At 35.8% G+C, this 19,087-nt stretch overlaps 1 protein-coding gene across 1 annotated transcript in view; it reads right to left on the minus strand.

The window, feature by feature from the left end:
• Positions 1-4,658: 4,658 nt before the first annotated feature.
• LOC129752850 (cyclin-dependent kinase 14) overlaps positions 4,659-19,087 on the minus strand; it is a 172,701-nt gene continuing 158,272 nt past the window's right edge. Inside the window, exons 6-10 of the mRNA XM_055748635.1 lie at positions 12,045-12,219; positions 6,809-7,070; positions 6,527-6,739; positions 6,276-6,455; positions 4,659-6,215 (exon numbers count right to left, since the gene is read on the minus strand). Coding sequence (XP_055604610.1) covers positions 6,142-6,215; positions 6,276-6,455; positions 6,527-6,739; positions 6,809-7,070; positions 12,045-12,219 — 904 coding nt within the window. The 3' untranslated portion in view covers positions 4,659-6,141. The remainder of the gene's footprint in view (positions 6,216-6,275; positions 6,456-6,526; positions 6,740-6,808; positions 7,071-12,044; positions 12,220-19,087) is intronic.

Genomic DNA, 19,087 nt, shown 5'->3' on the forward strand with positions numbered 1-19,087 from the left:
TTGTGCCTACTATGGACTCCACAAGCAACTGCGGTCGAGAAGACTTAGCCCTCGCACGAAGTGTAACCTGTATATGACGCTTATTAGACCGGTTGTTCTCTACAGGCACGAGACATGGATATTGCTCGAGGAGGACCTGCGTACACTCGGAGTATTCGAGCGATGAGTGTTAAGAACCATCTTTGGCGGCGTACAGGAGAACGGACTGTGGAGGCGAAGGATAAACCACGAGCTCGCGCGACTCTACGGCGAACCCAGTATCCAGAAGGTGGTGAAAGCTGGCCGGATACGCTGGGCGGGACATGTTGCCAGAAATGCCCACTGTCCTGCAAAACAGGTGTTCGCTACGAATCCGGTAGGAACAAGACGAGCGGGGGCGCAACGAGCGAGGTGGTTAGATCAAGTGGAGCGTGATCTGGCGAACGTGGGGTGCCCGAGAAATTGGAGAACGGTTGCCATGGACCGAGTGAACTTTAGGAATTATGTTCGTCAAGTTATGTCGTGAGACGGAATACTATGTAAATAAACAAAACAGAAAAAAATAAATTGTCGAAGGAACTCACTTTACTTTCTTACTAAGAAATTTATCTCAAAAAACTATTGTTTTTCAATAGTTTTGATTGTTTGTTGCAGTATGTTACAGTGAGAACTAAGCTAAAGAACTCGAGGTATTTCTCAACCATGTAGTACACCGTTGTTTAGATAATCGTTTATTTTTCATTTTCAATCTTTTCTTTAGTCGTAATATATAATTTATTTCAATGTACAAACAATATGTTAATGATAAACTATTTACATAATTACGAATCAATGTGGCTTGTTACGGAATCTTCATTAATATATCTGTTCACTGTTTTTGTCCATAAACTTTATTCGTAATTTTCCTTTCACGATGCAATGATTGAACAATAAAGAATATCTAGCTGATAAACGTCGTACGACACCAGCCAAATGGCACTCTTTCCAAGTAAACCGCCTAATGATGATACATCATTCGAGTGTTGTAGTTTTTTTATTTCACATTTTATGATTTAGAAATATTTTTAAACAAACAAAAAAAGTACAAAAGAGCTCGACTTGGAGGGAACCTTCATGGAAAGTTCAGTTGATGCTTTTTTAAATGTTTAGCTGCAGACTGGTTTAGTTATGAAACTTCCAGCGAGGACGTTGAGCTCGTCAAAATAAAATCTTGCATAGAAAACATTCGCCTCGTTAGGTCCGTCTATCATTCTTGCCCTATTTTCGCTTTCTTTCGTGAATCAATCAAATACCTATTTGTTGGCTTTTTATTTTAATCTATGGACGAAATTTATGGGATGGGACGTGCGTGCATTTTTCATGATTTTGCTTGTTGATAACTACAATGAGCTGACAGTTGTTCTTACCAAAACGTTATCTAAAAATGGACAGTCTTCAGTGTGTGGCTGAAAATGCTAAAAGCTGTTTATCAACTCAAGGATTCCATTTGCAGAATGCATACCTAATATATGTGAAGTGTGACACTTTAGTAGTGCTCCTAAAACTTTTTTTATCTGACTGAGCGAAGGGTGAATGCTCTAATAAAAATTATAAAAACTCGTATACTCGTATACAAACTCTAAGATCCCTTTCAAGAATTATTGAAATCTTTTTTTTTATTTGTTTTTTTTTTTAATTGTAATTATTTGTAATGAAAACAACCTATTTTTGGATCAGCTATGATTCAATAAGTCTTTCAGGAGGTCAGTTGCCTATATATCCAATATTAAAAAAAAAAAAAGTTTTTATCATTCGTTGTTCAGTTTGTTCTCTTACATTTATTATATTTTTATCATGGTAAATGTCATTTTTTTTTAAAATAAAAACATGAGAGCTTTTAATGCATATCTTCAAACGGAATCCAAAAGTTGTTAAATATTTTTCTTGATGAAAAAATAACGCAAATTATGCAAAGTATATGAAAAATCGCTAACAAACGATTTTACTAGCATTTGACTAAATAGCTAGGCTGAGACTTCTACAAGAAAAAAGTTCGAATCTATCTTCCTTTGGCTTACATCCTAATTAATTCACTAGTACCTGTTCCTACTTGTTTACCAGAAGATTTGTAGTTTAATTTTTTTTTATATTCGTTCCCAATTAGGTTCAGTTCGAGTACGATTCTGGGTGCAAATTTAATTCAGTGCTGATTGTTTTATTACTGTTTAGTTCAATTTTTAATTTATTTGTCCTTTCATTGAACCTCTAGGTTTTTTTTTTGACTACGTCTACTGGTTAATTTTTCTTCTATTATTTCATAATGTGAACATTATTTTGTCGATTTGACTTTTATTATGCACTGAGGAACAATAACAAAGTTTTTTTTGTTTGCACAGGCTAAGTAAAGCATTCATCAACTAGTTTTTTGTTTGTTTTAAGAATAATAACAAATACCATACGTAAACCATCTTTCTATGCAAATAATTCCACCATGTTATTTGATTGTTTATTTCTAAATCTCACCATTTTCCGGGAGCTAGCCCGTGTTTAATAGCTTTTTGTCTTCTGAGAATTACCACTATAAAACATATCTAAATTCAATCACACTCAACGATTTACTGTCTTAGTTTTGACCCATTCGTTTCATTTTTTTTTGTTTTAAATTACGGGAAGATTCTCGTTATTTTTCTTGGGTTGAATTTTGGAATGAAATCTTCGTATTTACACTATTCTTATCTAGAATCATGTTATTACCGAGTTTAAAAAGATTCACCGCTAAAAAACCAACATGTTCCATTTTCTTTCGTTTGATTTCCGTCTGCACATTTAAGGTCATCATCCAGTGACTCGAACGTCTAAATAGTCTAGTGAAGTGTAAAATTGGCCGCATAGAGTAGTTGGGCAGGTTTTTTGTTTTGGTAAAAATAGACAAAGTGTTGAATTATTCAAAATATAAAGCGTGTTGCATGGAACTTGTTTTGAAAATCTTCCATTTTTTTAAAGTGTCTCTCAAAAATATACGAAGCATAAGTTGCCTTTTTTTCTTCGAAACTGTAGAATTGTTCAAATAAATTAAACAGGCTCGTTGAAGCTTGTTTTGGTTGAATTCCTGATTTTGAATTCAAACTTATTATTAAATCGTGGCTCCAGAGAGTGAGTCTTATCATCGAAAAAGGTGTGGCTCCAGAGAGTGAGTCACAGCACTGACAATTGATCTTCTAGAAAAATGACATCTCCTATAGAATTGAATGAATGAGACGACGTTTTTTGAGAATTATGTTTTCCCAAACTACCGCAGAAATTTTGCCTTGAAAATTCACCTATGAAATCATCATTGGTGAGATATTGCCAAACAAGTGCCAAAAAGGGTGAAAAAGGGTAACTTTTCACTGGAAGAAAAACTGGAACAAAAGCGCGGGTGTTAAGTGCACACGATATCTTAGCCACAAGATTGGGTGGATCAGGTGGATAGTCGATACCATAAAAGGTGTATTTAAAAAGTCGGGGACGGATCTCGCGAGGTTAGTCTAAGATATTGACTTCAGATTAACAACCTGCTACTCCTGACTGAAGAATGCCTAGCCGCAGAAATATCTTTCGATGAGAATCTTGACCATGGATTGTCATGGGTGGCGATGGCACCTCAACTATGTAACTAAGCAGCTCTCGAAATTGATTTAGCAAAAGGTCGTGGCTCCAGAGAGTCATCGATCGCTTTTCATAGAAGCAATAGTAACTTCTCTAGAAAGATATCCATTGAAGAACCGGATTTGGCTGCTATACATCTCATTCCACACCGAACAACCCTTGAAAATCATTACAAACCGAGGGAACCAGATCAAGCGCAGAGTTTCGAGTCTTTGAAGCTTCTTTGTTTAGGCTTTTAAAATGAAAATAAACTACCTTTTAAACTAATGAGTAGAAACTGAGAGAAATTTTGGTAATTTTCATTTTTAGTTTATTATTGTATCGCTTTAATTTTGTTTTGTAAAGAGACAACATAAGAATGTGGAGGTGTAGTTTCGTTAGCAGTAGTTTAAAACAAAATATGTCAACAAGAATGGAAATAGCTAGGATACATGTTTCTTTACTAACAGTGCATTTGGGGGAATCCTGTAGGCTAAACGCTAAAAAGTGAGACATAGTGTCCGAAAAGGGTTGAAAGTTGAAAGTCTATCTATTCGTGTTGCTAGTTTTTTTTTTGGTATTATTTTTGTTGAGGAATCTAGTTCTATTGCGAGAATTCTTTCAGCTATGAAACGTTTACTAGTAAGACTGTTTTCTGCTACTGATACGATAGTTTATGGTGGTTTATGTTTCTACGTTGGAGACAAAACTAAATAGATAGTGGGTGATGATGTTCGTCTGGCTTATTGGTGTTCGTTCTGATTTCACAGATGATTTTTTTTGTGCAGTTTCACTCTTTTTTGATAGCTCGTAAGGGTATTATTCTTCATTTGTGGAAACATGTTCGCCAAAAGACTTTCGCATAAGCAATCCCTGAGGGCTTTGTTTAAATTTATTTCACCTAATATTTTCAAGAAGTTCCCTTATTTGGTTTTTGGGTTCGCTGCCATTTTTCAGTCCTTCCAGTACGTTTTTAATAGTGCATTTAAACAAGATACTTAATACTTAAATATAACGATAACAAAAGCTTTCGGAATGCTAGAAAATAATAAAAAATCATAGAAAAAAGAACGTTTAAATGAATATAATTTGTTTTATTAAACCATCCAATAGTTTGTTTCTAGAGGTTTCTTTTTCTAAAAACCAATGTTGTTTGATCGGTAGTTAGTACAATATAATGGTCGCTCTCTCCCTTTTTATAACACTCATTCTAGCGCTTTCACTCTCTGGTCTGAACCGTTTCAACTATTCCCAAGTTTTTCGGTTTTTAGCAAAACTAAATAATTTCATTTCACATGGCAGCTGTTCAACAGCTTTCCATGCGATCGGAACAGAAATAATTTTTTGTTAATAAGGAAAGCGAACTAAAAACGTACACAATAGTCTTAAATGAATGTAATATGCGAATTAAATGAAACATGTTTCTATTTGTTTGCCGTCGTTCTACCGCCAAATATTTGCAGCCCGTTCCATTTGAGATCTCAACAAAGAACTGAACGTGACCAATTCTGGGATTCATTCCTTTTCTTTGAAATTTCTCATTATTACATCCTCCTCGTCCGTAGTATTTGTAATACATTTCCTCTATAAAAGCAATTCAGTATACTTAAAATATTTTAAATGAAAAAAAAACATTAAAATATATCGTTTTGAAAGTTGGAAGAAACTAAAATAAGGATAAAAAGTACAATCGTACAAAGTTAATATTTCCGTATCAATTGCTTCACGACAACAAAAAAGCTATATGCACATTTTCAGCGTAGGGTAGTAACATTAAACTAGCTGGAAAACTGGACTTCATTTAGAAAGCTTGAATCATTGATCAAGCCCAAAACGTGAGAAAAGGGCGTCTTTTCATACATTTTAAGGGACACTAATGGGCTGGTCTTGCTCATCTCCCACAATCACAAATTTGCTACGGACACCCTTCCGGTTAGTAGGGTTAGTTACTGATTAGCTAATTACTTCCTATCATAGAATTTACTAGACAGCAAGTGTTTTCTGTTTGTGTATATGTGTTTGTTTTTTTTTTGTGTATTCACGGGAGCAGAGTCTCGGGGTTCACTTACTGAGAAATGGTCCTTCAAATGTAGTATCATGTATCCAGATTTCCTACCTTTAATAATGATTCTTACAGCTTGGGGTTAGGGATACGAAATACTAGCAAATTCTTCCGGCCACTAGGTATTTTAATTCAGTTTCGAACTTCTTCCGGAAACAGCGTTTCGCAAAGCTTCCGGAGAAAAGTTTTCAGAGGATAGGATTACCAGTGCACCGGGTGTTTAACAACTTTCACTTTTTCGGTTTTTTCTTCTTTTGATTTCCGAACGACACAGTTAGATTTTCGGCCATACAATTTTAGTTTCTTGATCACAGAACGCAGAACAGGGTGCGGCACATTGTGTGCACGTGCTTTATAGTTTATGTGTTTCCTCCGCTTCACTTCGCTTTGCTTCTACACTTTCATTTCGCTTTGCTTTTTGCTCATTCCGGGGTTTGCATTCACTACTAACAATAATAACGTATTGCATCTAGGGTTTTGCTTTGTCTTAACTCTCATTTATGGTGTTGATGGTGCCGATTGGGCTCCTGCTGTAGGAACACACCCTCCACGGTGAAGATAGACGTTTCTGGGGGAAAAAAAAGTTTGATTAGCAATAATGAACCTTTACCAAATAGGAATTACTAACCATCGGGCAGTTCGTACAATTTTTTTGGCAACGGGGCAAAGTATGGGTGTCGGAGTGCCTCTTCAGCACTTATCCGATTATCAGGATTTAGCTGCAGGAACGCACTAGCCATCATCTCACCTTCGATAATATCGTACAGGCGAGGAAAATTTAAACCTAGTTTTCGGGGTTTGAAGAAACCTACAATTTAAAGGACAATAACCCATTAGATTCAATGTGTGTCAAACTATAAGTGAAAGTATCTCAAGTACCTAGCATGTGTAACCTATAACCCGGTAAATGCGAAACACCTGGCCACGTTTCTTCCGTTGGGGTTCCGAGGATTTTGAAAATTTTATCCAGCTGATCGTACGTGTCCCGAATGCCAGGAAACGTCGGCATACCGGTGACCATCTCTACGAAAATACAACCGACACCCCACATGTCGAGTGACGTCGAATACTCCGTACTACCCAGGAGAACATCTGTAAAAGCCAGAAAACGGATTAGTCCAAAAATGCAAAGAAACTGATCGACAAAAGTGTCAAACTAACCTGGTGGTCGATACCACAGGGTGACCACTTCGTGCGAGTAGGTATGACTGGGAACACTCTTGGCGCGGGCCAGCCCGAAGTCGGCCAGCTTCAGTTCGCCCATCTCACTGATGAGTAAGTTCTGCGGTTTCACGTCCCGATGGAGGACACGTCTTTTATGGCAATAGGAGAGGCCCCGGAGCAGTTGGAACAAAAACAGCCGGACGTTTCGATGGTCCAAACCACCCGGATGTCGTTCCATGTACTGCGACAGGTCGGTATTCTGGAACATGGGAGGGAAGGGTAAATTGATTTTTTTCGAATGTTTAATGTAGAGAACTGGCATCGTCTGGAATCATCGACTCAAACTAAAACCCGCCCGGGAGTCTTGGGCCAGTACATATGTCAATGTTTAACTAAGCATGAAATTGAAACCGAAAAAAAGTTAATAATATTCAAATTTCCCCAAAATATCCATTTCGGGTAAATTTTACTTGTAGTTTGTTATCGTTCCCGTGGCACATGTGCCAAAATCGAACGGTTTTCCGAAAGAATATTACCTTTTAGTTTTCATTATAACAGGACCAATTTAATTTAGACACACACCATAAATACGTTTTTATGTTCTGAAATGGTGATAAAATGCAACAATAAAAACAACAGGTTTTTAAAAATTTTATAAAGTTCTCAAAAAGGACAAAAAGATGAAAAATTCAAAAAAATTAAAAAACCAATTCGAACAAAAGACTAAAAATGACAAAAAAAAAACAACTAAAAAGTGATGAAGAATAACAAAAACAGCAAAAATGACAAATGAAAACTAAACAAGAAAAGTGCAAAATGCATCAAAAACATGATGAAAAAATAAAAAATGACTACAAAATGGTCGGAAATTGACTAAAAATAACGTTTGAGATAGTTATTTTGTAAAATTAACTGGCAACACAAAATGTACGGGCGTGTTGCCAAAATCAAACGGGGTCTGTATATAACCACTGACCATACTGACTGGACTCTTGATTTCGTTTGTTGGATAATTTTTCCAACAGTACGCAATATCGATTCCAGAGTGCGCATCGATCGATTTGAAGAAATGCTATCCCAGTTAGAAAGTGCCACTCAACTTTCGAAAAAACACAGGCAATTCAGACGATAAAATCGGGCTAAACAGGTACATTTTTCCTACAGGGCATTTGTATCGGAAAAATGGTAGGTTCGCCACCTACCGTCGGTATTGCGAACCTGCTAAATTTGACGAAAAAAATTTGCCAGAAAATCATCGAACTTTTGTTCTAAGTGTCCTGTCAGCATGATCAGTGATATAACAATGAATTTCTGTCTGACTGTCTGTTCCCTATAGACTCGCAAACTACTGAACCAATTTGCGTGAAACTTAGCATATGAGGGTATCGGAGGCCGGGGAAGGTTCCTATAATAGTTTGGGACCCCTCCCTCTTTTTGTAAGGAGGGAGGGGTCTCTCATATAGAAGTAATAATTCTTCATAACTCGAGAACTGATCAAGCAAATCAAACCAAACTTGGCAAGGGTGGGTACTTGGGTACAAGGAATGTTTCAAGAATTGTTGGTACCTCTCACTCCTTCCAGTGGGGAGATAGGAAGAAGGGAGGGGGTCAACCTTAATTTTTTTTACATAACTGGAGAACTAAATTAGATATGGGAGGGTAGTGGAATACGAAAAATGGTTCTATGATTATTTCAGACCCTTCTCTCCTTACAGTGGAGATACAGGAAGGAAGAAGGGAGGCTTTCATACTTTTTTTATTGCATAACTTGAAAACTATTCGAGCAAATGGAACCAAATTTTGCTTGGAAGGGTATTTGGGTACGATAAATAGTTGTATGAATATTTGGTACCCCTCCCTTCTTCCAGTGAGGAGATAGAAACTGGGGAGGAGGCTCCTTTAAATTTCAGCATATCTGGAAAACTAATGAAGTGAATGGCACCAAAATCGACATAGGATGGTACTGAAATACGAGAAATGATTCTATGATATTTTGAGAACCATCAGTTTTTCCAGTCGGAAAATCTTAAGGGTTGCGGGTGTTCCCTTAAAATTTTTTATATCACTCGGGAACTTACCCAGCAAATGGAACAAAATTTGGCTTAGAAGGGTATTTGAGCACAATGAATGCTTCTGTTAATATTTGGTACTACTGTCTCCTTCCAATAAGGTGTTAGGAAGGAGAGAGGGGCTTCTGTACAATTTTTACCATAACTCGAGAACAAATCGAGCAAATGGAAACAACTGTAGCATGGGAAAGCATTTGGATACATAAAATGTTTATTTGCTTATTTGAGACTCCTTTCTCCTTCAATTGGTGATATATTTAGGGAAGACGGGAGATCACATACGATTGTTTTGCATAAGCTTAGAACTGATCTAACAAATGGAACCAAATATGACATGGGTATAATCATACAATCGAGCAAATAGAACAGAATTCGGCATGGGATGGTATTTGAATACACGGAGTGTTTGATTTTGATCCATTTGAAGTAAAGGGTGTCCACGATGGAATTGCCACACTATGAAATTGCTCTATCTTTTAAACCGTTGGGTAAAATTTAATGAAAATTTGGGTGTATTTAATTCATAGTGCATTGTTTACATCCTGTAAGAAAACTGCAAGAATTTGTAAACCGCTGCCTGCGGAATATCATCCGCGCTTGGTGGCCTGGCAACTGGATCTCGAATGAGGAACTACATTGCCGGTGTCATCAAAGGGCGCTAGAAATCGAAATTCGGGAGCGTAAGTTGAGATGGATTGGGCACACGCTACGAAAAGATGAAAACGAGATTTGCAGAGAGGCGCTAGATTGGAATCCAGAAGGACATCGAAGAAGAGGCAGACCCAGAAACTCGTGGCGGCGAAGTCTAGCCGCTGAAATCTGAACTGTCGACGAGAATCTTGACTGGGACCAGGTGAAGACGCTGGCTGCGGATCGTCATCAGTGGAGGTCTTTTACCTATGTACCGGAGGATCAGCGCGGGATCATTAAGTGAGTAAAAAGTAAGTGTAAGTTTTAAAGTCCTGTGATCAAAACTCGCGGAAACGGAGTCGAAAGAACAATTCGTGCGTGACAAAATCTTGTGCATTCATCACGAGAACAAGGATCTCTCGCATCCGTCGCTAAACCGTTGGGAATCGCGAATTCCACGGTATCGCGAGTGATGAGGCGGTTCAAGGAACGATTGGTCACCGATCGGAAGCCCAGAAGTGGAGGAAAAAGTATTCCGTACAACACCAAAAATCAGGCTTCCAACAGAAACCCGAAGGCCTCCGTTCGGGATGTGGCTCAGAAGCTGCACCTAAGCCGAAGTTTTGTCCAGAAGACCAAATCTAAGGCTGGGCTTCGAACATTCAAGGTACAAAAGGCCCCTAACCGCGACGAGAAGCAGAACAAGTCCGCAAAAATCCGTGCCAGGAAGTTGTACCTCAACATGCTGACGAAAGTTGAATGTTGCATCATGGACGACGAAACATATGTATGTGAAGATAGATTTCAAACAGATCCCCGGCAACCTGTTCTTCACGGCTAAGGATAAGTTCAGCGTTCAGGAGCATGTCCGCACTCAGAAGATGTTCAAATTTGCGAATAAATTCCTGCATATGCGGCAAGCGGAGTGCACCTTACGTAACCCAGGACACGATGGACGGACAGGTGTACATAAAAGAGTGCCTCCAGAAGCGGATACTTCCTCTCCTAAAGGCCCACAACGTCCCAGCAATCTTCTGACCGGATTTGGCCCTATGCCACTACTCCAAGGACGTGCTGAAGTGGTATGCGGACAATAAGGTCAATTTTGTGCCGAAAATGTTCAATGAAGAAAGTATGGGTTTACATGCTAAAAAACCGTTGATATACAGGTTGTGCAGAATCTTATGGGGTTAAGGCCAAGGTGCGGGCATTTGCTTATGGACTGTAAATAAAATACAAGTAAAATGGTAAAATGAAGTTTAATAGTTATTTTTCAATCCCTGAAAATTTGATGGCAATCGGATGAAAACTCGAATTTTGCGAATCACACCCTTGAAAGATAAAAAAGATAAGTTTTTTAACATTTAAGAAGGATTTTTTTTATGAATAAACACATCTTACCATAATAAAAACTTATTTATAAAATTTTATTGATAACTCAAGGGAATAGTATTATGGTGCTTATATTTTAATGATTGATTTGATAATTTTAGCGTCCTGAACTCGAATCTTTTGTTAAATTTCTTCTTCAAAAATTTGTTAAACGAGGAGAAGTAAACAAATAGAAAACTTTTATAACTTGTTTCGCAGAACTCAAAGTCACTTGAAATCTTGATGAATGTTGATAATTGATTCAAAACTTTTTTTGAATGTTATGTTTTTGTTTTGAAGTTTTGTCAAAAAAGTGTAGAACTTCCTTAAAATATTTGAACCTATTTTGAAAATATTTCTGATAATTTTAAATTTATTGCAGAGATCTCGCGTCAATACTCTTAAAATCCAGTGCAAAGTTGAATTTTAAGTGCAAGAAAATCTGAGAAATTGCAAAATGACAGAAGGTTTGAAAAACAGATACCTTTCAAAATTCGTCAAAAATTCTGTGTTTGGTATTATGAAAAACTATAGATGCAAAAATGTGCCAAATTACGTCAACTTTTCAAACTTCTTTTCAAAATTTATCTTGTGTGACTCAATCAATTTTGACGATTCATTGATTGAAGAGTACGGTTTTTACACCACTTTTTGCATTGTAAGTGATAATGATCATAAAAAACATATCCTTATGTACAATATAGGTATAGCTTCTACTTAACTTCAGCTTTCTTGGATGGAAACTAAGTGATTTTTTTTGTAGCTGATCTACAGTCTTTTGTCCGGAGCATGGTTTTTGGATTTTTGTTCTTAGACTTTGAATAACGGATAACAGTTGTAGTTGAATAATGTCTGAGAAATATATTTGAGTTATATTACGAGGTTTCCAAAACTATAAATTCTGCAAAAATCGGTTGGGAAACAAGAGAGATATATTGGTTATAGTCAGGAATGTCAAATTGACACTCCAGGGGCTGTAACTGGTAAAAATTTCAGAAACGAATGAGGGTTAAAAAATATATCAAATTTTCTTTCCCAAGTAAATTATAAACAATTTAAACGTCATAGATTTGAATCAATAACGCAATTTAATACCAGTTGCTTGATCACAATTTATGACCCCAGAAAATCGTACATGATAAATAGGGCAGTTAGGCGCTTACCACAAATTCAAACACGAACGTTAGCGTCTCTCGCGTATGGACGATGTCGTGGAGCGTCACGATGTTTGAATGTTTCAGTTCTTTCAGCAGCGACGCCTCCCGGATTGCCGTGAACGGGGCACCTTCCTCTTCCTGTAACCTGATTTCCTTTAATGCTACTACTTGATTTGTTAAACTGGAAAGAAAGAAAAAGAAAACAGATTAACGAAATGTACAAGTTAGATGAGTTATGTTATTAGGCTTGGGAAGAGTTTATTTTCTTCGACATATTTCGGGGGTGTATCGACAGGTGAAAAAAAAGCTAAATAAACGACAAAAGTTTTGTTTGTGGCAGCAAGTAGTCACCATCAGTGTGGTTAAGTTTAATTCGATTAAAGCTTTCGGCGTTGTTTGTTGATAAGTTTCCTTCCGCCAGACTGACTGACTGACTGGTGTGGTTCGGAAGACAAATTGAAGCTTTCCGTAGAAGTCGAGAGCAACAATTATAGTAAATACGTAGGACAGAACCTACGTTTGTGTATTCGTCAGGCGTGCGATCCGACCACGTGGGACGTGTCATGATGGATTTGGACCACGCGATTTCACGGTTGCACGACTTCTGCACGACGACGACGACGGAGGCGCTTGGTTATTTATGACCCCGTACCATCATCCGGCCCTTAGGCTGATGGCCATAAATAACCGGCAATCGACGCACAGTTACACTCGTTCTCCCTGTCTCTGTCTCTTTCTGATGGTCGAGCCGAGGCCGAGAGACTCATAGGAGGGCAATTCGGTCGCCGACAGAGCAGATACAGCTACCTACAAGACCGACGGAATGGCCGTTTTCTGTCATTTCCTCTTTTGTTTGCCAAAACTCTGCGCCTATGTTTGTCTTTCCGATATTGTTTCCGTGACATTCGTCGGAGTTGGGGACTTGGGAAACGAGTAATGGGTTTACAATGTTTGGAATCGGCATGACAATTGAAAAATAAATCCTGTGCAAACGTTTGCGAGGACTGTAACTGTTTTATCAGACCCCGATTTCCGTTTCGGCTGTGTTTGGATTAAATTGGATAGAGGTTGAAAAAAGTTGTTTTCAATAGAATCATTTGAGATGTTTGTATCATGCTTTTCCGTCCTAATGTTAAGAACCTTATTCTCTAACAATAATGAAATTTAACCGATGAGATATTTAAGGTATCCAAACTAAATCGTAAATTTTTCCAACAAATTTCGGTAAGCGTAATAAATATTTGGTAGGAATGCAGTTCAAGAAATGTGAAATCATCTTTGAGTATTTTAGAGTGTAGCAGACTATAGTTCAATTTTTGCGTTTTCCCACTGATCACAACTGGACTTAGGTATAGGTAATGATCCTTATTAATTTTTAAGCACTTTGGCCAAATTTTAATTAATGTGAGTAAATTTCTAGCGTACGCTAGGAATTTAAGTGGAAAAAGTAAGTTTTTCTGGGAAATCGTTATTAACACTAGGTTTACAGGCATTTTAGCTAAACCTATCTATCGAAACCCACCAGGATGGGTGGAAACAGCAACCGTATAGAATATTTCTAAGTTGTATTTTGAATTAATAATTCCAAAGCGCCAATGTGGTTTAGCGGATAGGCTGGCGCGAGTCTGGTTTTGGTATGCCAGGAGCACTGGGTCCGATTTCCGGTATCGGCGAGAAAACTTTTGAGTTCGTGGCCGACAGGTAAAATGTGTTTCCTCATATAACTGACTATATAATAAGAATGTTCAATCAGTTGCCAGCTGGCCAGGTATATATACCTTTTTTTGACCACGAGTAATTTCGGCTTTTGCAAAAAAAAAAAAAGTAACAGATGGTTACGTTTTATTTAATTCTGTACTTCAATAGAATATATAGGCATTTTTAAGCAAAATATGGCATACAAAATCTATAAGTAAATCTCTTTTTTCTTTTGAATCACAAATCAAATAGTATCACGGTCTTCAAAAAAGTTGGAGATAGATTCTTGAATATGAAAAAAAAAACCATCAACTTCTCGTATAACTCCTTAAACTTGCATTACTTGAATAATTACATGAGCGCGAGGGAGCAAGGTAGTTTTATTTTTTCTTAATGGTCACAGCAAACAGTGATTTTTCACTTTTATCGTTGCTCATCACTGCTGTTCCCGGCAGTTATTTTTCAATGCTGATACCTATAGACACTATAATTTCATATGAAATTATAGGGTCTATACTGATACCCCAGGAATATTTAGAGTGACAGACGTGTTGTTAAGGATGAAAATTTTGGATAACTTTATAATGAAAAAAAAAAAGATTCAATTGTTTAAAGTAGAGATGTACCGAATAGTGGTATTCGGCGAACGGCCGAATACCGAATATTGATTGACCTTTTCAACTATTCGGCCTAATATTCGGTCGAATATTCTGTAGAATTTTTATTAAAAATACAAAAGCAATTATTCCAAATTCATTCTATTTCTTCCATCCAAGCCTCTCATGTCTTTGAGTCGATTATTTTCAACCAGATGATTTATTACAAAATCTTTTTCAAGTAGGGGTTTCTCTGATTTAAAAAATTTCACCAATAACTAAAAGGACATAAGTTGACTTTTCGCTTCTAGGGTGTTTATCAACAAAGAGAATGGGTTCCAGTGAAATCTGGAACAAAATACTTCGAAACAGGTGCCAAGCAATTTGAAATTGCTTGTTTGATATCCGATATCGAATTAGATCAAAGTCGAATTTGAGCGCGATATCTTGAAAAAAGCTGTTAAAAAGATCGATTATTTTTAACAGTCTGCGCTATTACCTTAAGCATGCCATACCATTTAAAATACAGTCAGACATTTCTGGACAATTTTTTGGAAAATTTGTTTAAAACAGGCAAATCTGAACAAAATCCTGGCAAAAATCATACAATAGGAAAATGAAAGAAAATAGCTTGAAATTCAAATTTTGATTGATTCACAGCAGCAGTATAAAAATTGTATCAAAGAATTAAACAAAAATTTATACTTATTTTGAAATTGTTTAAAATTTGTTTTTGAACAAAATTTCTTAAAATTTTCAAAGAGAAATAAGAATTTGATTTAGCAAATAATTTGAATAAAAAAGGACAAAATCCGGGAAGTTTTGAACAATATCTGGGCATCCCGGGCAGATTTGACTTGTCTCGAGTTCTTTATTGGATTTATGGGCAAGCCTGGATACTTAAAAAAATCTGGAATTAACGATAATCAAAGTAAAAAGCGATACTTGGCAGCATTCCCCTGTACGCTCTACAGTAGAAGATACACGGATACTCCTAAGATGATTAACTGAAATTATAACTTTTTGATGATTGTGTAGCTTTTTCAACATTACAATAATGTTATTTCATTATTTCGTTTTTTTTATTCATGTAACGTAAGATGTTAACCTTATAAGTTGTTACAATATGGTGAATGTGTGTTGTTTCTATTTATTATCTTAATGACTATTCGTTCCATTTTCCAAATTCTAAGCTGAATTGATGTCGTTCTTACTCAATGTTATTTTCTAGCAAACTCCTTTTAAATTCTGATTTCTTTTTAATTAGTTTTAAAGAAGTGGGAAGATTGTTATTGAATAAATTTGAAAAATAAATATTCAGCCTATTCGGCCTATTCGTCCGAATATTTAACTCAACTATTCGGTGAGCCGAATATTCGGTCTAACGGTTTTTGAGCGGTATTCGGCACCGAATATTCGGCCAACCGAATATTCGGTATATCTTTAGTTTAAAGTGTTTGTAATATAATGTGGGAGCAAGGATGCTTCCTTTTAGCTGCGATTCGCACGAAGACGTGGAATTTGGAAGCCATAAGAGAAAAATGCTTATGAAAAAGGACGAGACTCGTGTATTCCGGTATCAGCCATACGAAAGAAATACGAAACGCGTACGTGGTTTATGAAGTTCTAGAATGGAGAATTGCAGAATGAAGATAAAAACAGCACAAAGTTCTAGGAAATCCTGACAAAAACTGAGAGCTAAGTATTTGTTTTAGTTCTCTTAGAAATGATGCAACATTATTTTACGTTTTGAATCACCCGAAAAGTTCCTTTCGTTAACATGTTTATCAGATTTTATTTAAGATGTTTGAAAACACTGTAAATACTTAGGTATAAGATATTTCTAATAATATAAAACTCCGAGCACAAACTCCTTCGGTATGATGTCAACTATTTTCAATAATGAAAAATGATTCCTTTATTTTGTTGATTGATTAGATGAAATGTCATTTAAAATGTGTGTTTTTTTTAAATAAGCAACAATTATGAAAACATTTATTTTACTAAACAGTTCTATTCGGGTAGCGACTAGGTAAAAAAAAAGTCGAAAAATAACTTTAAATATGCATTAAATACGAAATTTTTAACAGTGACCTAGATACATGTATGATTCACTTTAAATTCTAGTTCCATTAAAAAATGTTGAAAAAACGAAAAGTTTTCCCATGTACTCAGAATTTTGTATTTTCGAATTCTGAGGACAAATGTAAATTTGTTTCCAAAACTTTGATAATTTAAACATATTCTTTTAAACATTCTTCGAAGTTTAATTGCAGTTTCTTTAATCTAAAGGATCGTTTATGAAAACACATAAGTGTATCAGGAACAAGAATTAGGAAAACAAATTAGTTAAAGAAAATTCAAACACATTTTTTAGCTTTACTTTTAAACTTTTTATCACCGCCTCAAAGATAGAAATAGGAGTTTCCTTAAGAAAAATCTAGGAGCATAGGAGGTATAGGAAAAATCGATCGCACCATTCATCAAAATGGATCCTGATCTAAAAACTTTCCCCTACTAGCAAAACCATTTCCTTGGATATCTTATATATAAAAATGGAGGCGTTTTCTTTGTAACAACATCACGTATGAATGGTCGGTCGGAATGAAGTGAAATTTGGTATCCGAGGTTTTTTTGGGTCAGAGAGGGTTTGAATAATAGCTTCAAGAATCTCACTTTTTATGAAAGGTGGTTCCAATACAAATTCAACTTTATTTGTTACGATTTTCTTAAGAATCTATTCGCGAGCAAGATGAAGTTAAGGACGCTTAAATAAAATTAAACATTTATTACGATTTATACTTTAGAACAGTGGTTTTCAAACTATTTTTCTTCACCGCCCCCTTTTGCTAAATTTTTGAGCTCAACGCCCCCCTGAGTCAATTACTTCGAAAATATTTATAAAAAATGTATATTGGGTCGTTGAAAAACCATATATTTTGGACATTTTATTGTAGTATACTTTGAAAAGGTTTTATGAAGCACTTATAAAAAGTGTTATAATTAATTTCAGAATACTGAAAAGCCAACACATAATCTATAAACTGTAGAGCATAACAAAACTTAAAATTCCATCAAAATAAATTGCATCAATCCTCGAGAAAAATATTAAAAAAAAAATTAAATTCTCAGGACATATTCCAAATTCGGGAAAAAAAAGTTTAATAAAACGCCTATTTCTGAATTTTGGTTAAAAAAATTCCAATTAAATTTGCCATTATTGTTCACAAAACAATTACTGCTGAATCGGTAAAATAGCACCAAAAGTTTAATGCATAGTTTGATTTAGTATTTTTTTATGAGCAAAGATTCGAATGAATGATAAGTCTGGAATAAAATTGAAAAAAAAATAAAATTTCAAACTATTCTGGACAAATTTTAGAAAATTGTAGTCTAAATTTGATAATTTACAGGTCTATAAAATGCACATTTTAGTATAAAATCGAATAACTTTTAATGTTTAATCATGAAAAATTGCAGAATTTGATTTTTTTTCCAATTGAATTAAAGATAAACAAATCTTAACTTTCAAGAATTGTCATAAAAAATTTATGTTTTTGAGTATAACCCAAAATAACTTACAAAACCAGATCAATGTACACAAATCGTATACAAAATCTCATAATAACAAAATGTGTCTGTGTTGAGACCTGCGGAGGCAAAATCACATAACTCTGGTAACTCATAGATGTTTTTGTAATTAACCTAGTTTTAGAGTTTGGTTGGTTTACAGAGTTCTTCACTGTCGTTCTATTGTTGGACGTTAGACGTACTCGTTGTCATTTAAATTCTCAATAATTCTGTAGTTTGAGAAAATGTGAATTTTTTAATGAACCCACCGCCCCCCTGAGCCCTTTCAATGCCCCTCAAATTTCAAAGTTGCTCTCACCGCCCCCCTCGAATCTCTCAACGCCCCCAAGGGGGCGGTAAGGACCACTTTGAAAACCACTGCTTTAGAAGGTAAAACGGGTAGCTGACCCGGAGCTAGTTTAAATATAGATTCGCAGACGTATAGACGGTTTCTAGAGTAGCTTTGTTTCTGAATTTTTCTAAATTTATCTTTGGAATACGAAGGAACAAAAATTTGTTAATTGAAGTATTCTACTAACAATCCCTCCTTCATTCCTTAATGACTACTAGGACGTAGCCGGCACAGTTATTGATCATTTTCAAATTGAGAGCATGAGTTTTGTGCATTGTGAATGAGCTGCTAGTCCCAAGCACCCACCCAATGCTTTTGGCCCTTGGATAAAATTGATTTTGGTATGTCTAAGCAGTCATTTAAAAATAGGTTAAGGCATCTCTTAGAACAATAAGTCTGTGCGAAACAATACTTTTTCGAAGACTAAAATATGGATTTGTCCAACTCAAATTAGCAAAACTTTAGAAACAGCTCAAACGATTCCATGAAAATGTTCAAGTCAGTTCAGTTTTTGCTCCTTATTACAAAAAGTAATCAAAAAACAATTTTTATCGCCGAAACCATAAACTTTTATTGGTATTTTAGTAAACTGAATTACAATCATTTATCGATGTTAATTGTTCTACATTAGAATTGCATATGGTGAGCCGGTTGGATAAAAATAATGCCTATCAGTTGAACACTTAATAATTACCAGCTAGATCTTTTTAAATCTTATTTTGTTTAATTTTTGCACTTTTTAGTTTCAAGATGACACTGCATTTAATAATGAAATAGGAAAAAAATGTGCAATCGTTAAAGGACAAACAAACTTCGTAACATAATCAATTAGA

Source organism: Uranotaenia lowii, chromosome 3, assembly GCF_029784155.1.
Source record: "Uranotaenia lowii strain MFRU-FL chromosome 3, ASM2978415v1, whole genome shotgun sequence".
In the NCBI taxonomy this organism is placed as follows: Eukaryota; Metazoa; Arthropoda; class Insecta; order Diptera; family Culicidae; genus Uranotaenia; species Uranotaenia lowii.